This window comes from Larimichthys crocea, chromosome XXIV (assembly GCF_000972845.2).
Source record: "Larimichthys crocea isolate SSNF chromosome XXIV, L_crocea_2.0, whole genome shotgun sequence".
Classification (NCBI taxonomy): domain Eukaryota; kingdom Metazoa; phylum Chordata; class Actinopteri; family Sciaenidae; genus Larimichthys; species Larimichthys crocea.
Genome location: NC_040034.1, coordinates 3651202 through 3658173, shown reverse-complemented (window position 1 = coordinate 3658173; position 6972 = coordinate 3651202). Strand labels below are relative to the sequence as shown.

Genomic DNA, 6972 nt, shown 5'->3' with positions numbered 1-6972 from the left:
CTGGGTTAGACTTGTTAGGAACTTTTTGCAGGCATCAAAGTGTCATCCTGCTTTTATTACAGACGGTTTGTTTGAATTGGTTCAGATTCTGTACTTCCATTCCAGGTGTGTTTGTACCTTTCCCTTAGTGACATCAAACACACTCCTTTTACTGCCATATAAAATTGGCTGCCCTCCTAAGGACAATGAGGCAGAAGAGATAAATCGTTATCACACAACAATCCCACGAGGACACACACAAACACACACACACACCCTACATTAGGGCAAATAAAGTTTACCTGGCTGCCGTCGTATCTCCTCAGCTCCTCCTCGGTGAACGCCGGACAGGTTTGGTTGGTGCTTTGTATTTTAATTTAACGTCTTCTTCCGCCTAAAGTCGCAGAAAGGACGAAGAGAAGGACGCAGGTCCGCGTGGTTGCCATGGCAGGATGTTTGTACAGACACTTCCCGATGCTGCGTTTGAGGCCGTCGGAAATATTTAACTAGTGATTCGAGCGGGGAATTGTCAAACTACTGTTTTCTATCAGCTGATTTACGTTTAATAAGTAGTTTGACATTTTAGGAAAACTTTATCGTCATATGATATACTGATACCATTCAGGTAACGGGGTTGTCTTAAATTGGTTTATCTGGGAGAAACTAGCCTGACTCAGTCCAAAGGTAACCAAAAACACCCTACCAGCCGCCTAAAACTAAACAAAACTAAAACTCACCAACTGACATTATTTATATTTATATTATTTATATTTAGTAGTAGTTATTTTTTTATTTAGTAGTAGTATTTAGTATATTTAATTTGTTAATACTTACAACGTTTAAGAAGAAGACACGTCGCCATTTTGGAAAGGCGGGAGCGGTTACAGGCAACGGGAACCACCCCTACCAGCCCGCCTAAAACTAAAACTAAACTCACCAAACTGACATATATTTGTGTATTATTTATTTTTTTTATTTAGTAGTGTATATTAGTATATTTAATTTGTTTAATACTCACAAAAGTTTAGAAGAAGACACGTCGCCATTTTTGGAAAGGCGGGAGCGGTTTACTAGGCAACGGCCGGAGCAACCAGGGGGTTACTATGGTACTTCCGCCAGGATACGTCCAGTGTCTTTAAAGGTTAATACACCGACTTAAATAAAAAAAAAAACATGTTTTCTCAAGTAGCCCTAGGGTGTAAAAATGAAGTAATAAAATGTCTAGTAAGTTATTAGCCTATATTAGTCTTTGTACTCGTAAGAACGACAGAAGGCAACATCCAATGCTTCAATTTACATTTAATTTACATATAAAAAGACATTTTTGTTGTATTGTGGTGTTACTTTACTTTACCACAACTTTATGTTGTTGTTGTCAGCATGTAGGCCTAGTCTACTGTCCAATTCACTTTTTCGTGTTTTGCACTGTTTGATAACTTTGTACGAATTTAGAAAATTTTACAAGTCAGCACTAGGTAGAAAAGGAGGAAGGAAACAAGAAGACAAAGGGGTTTTATGTTGTCATTAGCATCGTGATCCAGTTCACTTTTTGGCTGTGTGTGGAACTTCAATTCTAGAGTAGCAGCTTAGGCAGGGAAGTAAAACAAGTAACAGGGACCACAGGTTTTTGTTATTATTGGCTAACTAGTTGAATGTTTGTAGAAAAGATGGGATCCATTTTTTTTTTTTACCTCTGTTTACACCTTTGAGTGAAGATGTTACAGTCACACTGGTAGGGAACGGAGGAAGAAAACAAGAAGACAAAGGTTTTATGTTGTTGTTCTCATTGAAACATTTGGTCCAATTCACTTTTTGGGTCAGTTTGTGACCTTTGAGTGAAGAATTGTACAAGTCAGCACTAGGCAGGGAAGTAAACAAGGTAACAAGGACACAGGTTTTTGTTATTATTGGCTAACTAGTTTGTAGAAAACTGATGGGATCCATTTCTTTTTCTTTTTTACCTCTGTTTACGACCTTTGAGTGAAGAATTTTACAAGTCAGCACTAGGTAGGGAAGGAGACAAGGAGACAAGGAGACATGCTTGTCTTCCTGTTGGACCGCGGCAGTCGGTGTCATGGGATGGGCCTGTGTCGGCGTCAGCCCGCGGGTGTGCGGAGCTTCTCCCTTTGGACCGAAAACAGGAATCTAAACACCGACCACGGGGATTATGTTTCCTCTACAATGCAGCTGTTATTCATGAAAACTCGTTTTCACACTTCAGACTAATAACACAGCGGCTGCTGTTGACGAGCAGAGGTAGTTTGTGTCATTACAAGAAGTAAAGGAATGCTCAGGAAGGAAAACTCTCGGTCATACCAAGAGGTAAGACAACTTCCTCTGTGTGTGTGTGTGTGTGCGTGTGTGTGTGGACTGTGTGTGTGTGGACAGTGTGTGTGTGTGGACAGTGTGTGTGTGTTGTCTTTAATATTTGTCTCATCAAAGGAAAGTGTTGGTAACTGTGACTTCCTCGCGACATGGACTGTCCAGCTTGTCATCATGTGACTTCAGACTGCTGGCACGAGCAGCTTCCTACCTAAAACATGAAATCAGCTGACTGCGTGTTTTTATGTCTGTGAGTCCGCCTGGTGACTGATCTGGACCCTGTTCATCCACACATGAAGGACATAAGTCACTGTCTGAGTACTGTCACTGCACAGTGCTGTACACTGAAGATAAGTCATGCAAACTGTTAAAACTCTGTAATCTTATAAGCACCAGTGTGTGTCCTGTCATTAAAGTCCAGTACTGTTAGTTTATTAAAATAACATAAAATGTAATTATATAACGAATTAATCATTCAGTTTAAATGATAGATGGATGAGACACAGTGAACATGCATTACAATTAGACCTATAAAGATACATTTGAATTTAAATTAAACATGTGCAAAGATACAAGTAGAAAACTAAATAAAAAATAGAAATAAAAAAATGAATGAACGTCACAGCATTGTCTGTACAGAGTCAATTTGCAAATTGAATAATGACTTGTGGTGCAAAATGTCCAGAAAACATTAAACAGTGCAGCTGGCTGTGAACTTTTGTCTGATTTGTCTTGATCCCTGCAGACACAGAGTATGACGTGAGAACAAAGAGACACAAAGGAGAGACCTTGACTCTTAGTTACATTTATTCACAAAAACGTCATTTGAATGGCTGAGTTTCAAAATAAAAGCCCAATGTGCCTAGAAAGATTGTCCCTCGTCATGACCTGATACAGGCACGAGACATTTTACACTTTTATTCCACTAAATTATTGAAGTACACTCAGCTGGAAGGTCTCTGCACTATGAGGTAGTTAAACCTCTGACAACATGTTTACAGGTTGTTCCAGGAGCCTCCCTTACCAAAGCACATTTACAGCTTGTAATTTCATACATACATATAATTTCACATGCAGGGCCATTGTTGTATTCCCACCTTTAAATGTTTGCTGTACTTTCCCCACCCTTTGCTCGTCCACATTTAACGTCCTCTCCTCTGAACCTCACAGTTAAATGATGATAATGATGAAGATGGAGGTGACGCTCGGTCTGAAGGCTACTTTGACGATGTCGCTGAGCAGGTGGAGCCGTACGGCAGCATCTCAGAAGGTGATGATGACCAGTGAAGTGTCTCCGTGCCAGCATGGTGCACACTCACACTCTCAAGACTTCATCCATTTTTAACCGGACACTCTGCTCTGATGAGCCGCTGACCTCAGGAGAACTTCACTGGGTTTTAAGTGTCCCGTGAAAGTCCAGACGCTGAACATGAGCCACCTGTACACAGTTATTACATTTTGATTAAGTAATTAGACCCATAACAACATTTTCTTTCATGACAGAGGACGACCTCAGAGGAAGCAGTCCGTCGATGCGATTCAGTAAAGCCTGTCTAAAGAACGTCTTCACCGTGGTGCTCATCTTCATCTACCTGCTGCTGACAGCCGTGGCCGTGTTCCTGGCCTACCAGACCATCTCCGAGTTTTTGGAGAAACTTAACCACCCCGTAATGTCTGTCACCTACAAAGAGGTCGACTCCTTCTCACCCCCAGGTTTGTACACATAGCACGTACTGTACGGTGGGTAGTAACGCAGACGTAAACAAACTGCTTCTTTAAGAGTTAAAACGGTGTAATGAAACAGTGTAATGTTAGCATGCATCTGAGCTAAGAATAACAGAAGGCAACACTGCCAAATGTGTGAACCGAATGTGCCAGGATTTGAGAGTAACAGTTGTCAGGTTGCCATTGGCAACTATTTTGAGAAATTGGCAACCAGTTCTTGGCCTTCTGTTGCCGGTTTCTGCAACTTTTGAACATGTAAAAAACAGCCAAACGTACACTCCAAAATTAGAAGAATTATATTTGTTGCATTAGTAAAATTTAAAGGTCTCACCCTTTACATGCTTGTAGTTTTTAATTTGAAGTTTTGATATACATAAGATAGAAGAAGACACAGTATATATGTGGTTTTAACTACCAAAACATCAAGTTACTACAGACTTAACTTCTCTTCTACCTTTTAATAAAACAGAATTGAGGTTAAAACAGTTTATTATATATCTGTGTTCTTTTGTTTGACAGTGTCTTATTCCTTTGTTCCAAACAGTGCATGTTATGTAATACAATTTGTATTATTATGTTTATAGTTGTTGCTCCATTTTTTGACAACATAAAAGTTTATTCTGTTATAAAGTTTAACAATGCTATGATATCATGCAGTGAAGGCTTTGGGAACATGAACATCATATAAAGTGTTTGGACGTAATAATAAACAGATATGATTCTTTATTAATGTGTTTTCTGGGAGCAGGGATCGCTCTGTACCCTGGAAAAGCTAAGCTGCTGAGCTGCAAACATCACTACCACGACTACATCCCACCGTTAGTGGACCCGGGCAAGCCTCAGAAGGGAGACTGTAAGACTAGAGAAGTGACTTACATCGGACCGTTTACCAACGAAACAAAGGTCAGTCATGAAAACGCTCACAGACATGAATATATTCTGTTGATTATTATACTGACTCTTAACTTCGTCCTCACAGAAGACCGCTCTGGTGGTCAGAGGTCCGTCTGATGTCAGAAACAAGGAGCTGATCTTCATGCAGTTCAGTCATAATGAGACAGAAGAGGACTTCAGCGCCATCACTTACATGCTTTTTGCCAAGTTTAGTGACTTGACTGGCAGGTAACAGCAAGCATAGTGAGGTCTCATAGACGGATTTACAGCCTCTGGTGTTGACAGCAGACAGCATCATTTAAATCTAAATTTAGTGAACTGTTATGTGACAGCAGCATGTGTGTTTGCTTTTCACTTCCAGTGTTTACTTGTAGTGTTTTCTGTCTGTCTAGTGCAAATGAATCCGAGTTTATGAGGGACTGTGAGAGGAATTACTCCATGTGGACCTTCTCTGGAGGATTTAGAACCTGGGTCAAGATGTCTTTAGTGAGGACGTCGGGGAAAAAGGACGAAGCTGTCGAGTTTCGGCAAGAGGTATTTAAATCCAGCTGGTGTCCATCGTGCATACGCGATGATAATAGATTTTAAAAGCTTTCGTTTCATCTTTCAGTCTGCCGTGGTTAAATTCAATGACAAAAGGCCAGAATCAGAGAGAACCAATCAGCTCTTCTTCGCTGTCTTTGAATGGCGGGATCCATACATGCAAGAAATCCGACTGGTGAGTTCCCCCCCTCGAGCGTTTTGTCCTCACCATTGTCGACGTCAGCGTGTCAGCCTGTAACTTTGCTTTCCTCTCAAACAGATCGTGACTGCGAATCCCTGGAGCTCCGTGGCCATCCTCTGCGGGGTCTTCATGGCTCTCTTCAAGGCTGCTAACTTTGCCAAACTCACCATTCAGTGGATCATCAGGATGCGCAAGAGGCATCTGAGGAATAAAGCTCGGGAAATGAACCCAATAACCGATAACTGAACAAGACGGCACAAATTATCCAAGTGAATAATCTGACATGATTGGTGTTTTCATTTTTTAATCACTGCTAAAGATGTTCACTCAGGAATGTTTGTAACATGACACACAGTGAAAAGCTCAAACCGATGTTACTGCTAGTTCATCATTTCTTTTAAAAAAATGGCCAGTTTGTCGAGAATTTAGTGAATTTTTTAATTGTTGTTGCATTTCAAAAGAAGACGTACATCATCAATATTTCATAAACATTCCTGGAAATGCAGTTTTTGTACGCACAGAGATGAAAAATGTTGCTGAAACCAGAGACACCTGAAATGTTTGAGAGCTTTAAAGAGAGAAAATGTGAACTTTGGTCAATAGGTTACTGCATTTATTTGGATTCTGTTATTCTAAAGGGAATATTGTAGCATATGTTTATGTCCTATTCATGTCAAGAAGCATCCAAATAAAACTAGAGGGATTACAATGAGCTGCTTTTCTTCTATCAGAGTGATCTGCTGTTTATTTGTGTGCTCTAAACTTTGTCTCAACACTGTTGTTTCATTTGATTTTAACATATCAGCGTGTGCATTGTTGTTCAGATGTACTTGAATTCGTGTCTTAATTGCATTGTTGTTGTATGCCACACGTTATGTTTTTAGAAATTTTGGAAAATAAAAATATATTTTTATGCCTTTTTTTAGAAATTTTGGAAAATAAAAATATATTTTTATGCCTTTTACGTTTTGCAGTTTGTGGTGATTGAGACCTGAATAAGTGATTTAATCATATCCTAACAGACAGACAGACAGACAGATAGATAGATAGATAGATAGATAGATAGATAGATAGATAGATAGATAGATAGATAGATAGATAGATAGATAGATAGATAGATAGATTATAATTATAATTCACAGCAACAGAGGTGTAATATACACTACAGAATAGAATAAAAAGGGCAAACACAAAGGAATAGACAGAAGTGTCCTTCGGCCTATACAGTACACAAAAAAACAGACATGCAAAACGAGTACTTGAAAATAAAGTGGCCATAATATAAATAATATTGCACATGGTAGTAACTGGAATAGAAATTACAATAC

The 6972-nt window shown here is 39.5% G+C and overlaps 2 protein-coding genes across 3 annotated transcripts in view; one reads left to right on the top strand and one right to left on the bottom strand.

Moving 5' to 3' along the window:
- The window catches only part of nenf (neudesin neurotrophic factor), a 6957-nt gene extending 6645 nt beyond the window's left edge, over positions 1-312 (bottom strand). Inside the window, exon 1 of the mRNA XM_027274786.1 lies at positions 282-312. The gene's annotated coding sequence lies outside the window, so the exon portion shown is untranslated. The remainder of the gene's footprint in view (positions 1-281) is intronic.
- Positions 1-6530, top strand: part of pacc1 (proton activated chloride channel 1) — a 6757-nt gene extending 227 nt beyond the window's left edge. The window contains exons 2-9 of one of the 2 annotated variants that reach the window (XM_027274784.1): positions 2240-2301; positions 3472-3571; positions 3805-4014; positions 4775-4929; positions 5006-5148; positions 5313-5454; positions 5531-5638; positions 5723-6530. In XM_027274784.1, coding sequence (XP_027130585.1) covers positions 2266-2301; positions 3472-3571; positions 3805-4014; positions 4775-4929; positions 5006-5148; positions 5313-5454; positions 5531-5638; positions 5723-5890 — 1062 coding nt within the window. In that variant the 5' untranslated portion in view covers positions 2240-2265 and the 3' untranslated portion in view covers positions 5891-6530. Of the gene's footprint in view, positions 1-2042; positions 2302-3471; positions 3572-3804; positions 4015-4774; positions 4930-5005; positions 5149-5312; positions 5455-5530; positions 5639-5722 lie in introns of those variants that run through there. The other variant, XM_019277835.2, reaches the window with a different exon arrangement.
- Positions 6531-6972: the final 442 nt, after the last annotated feature.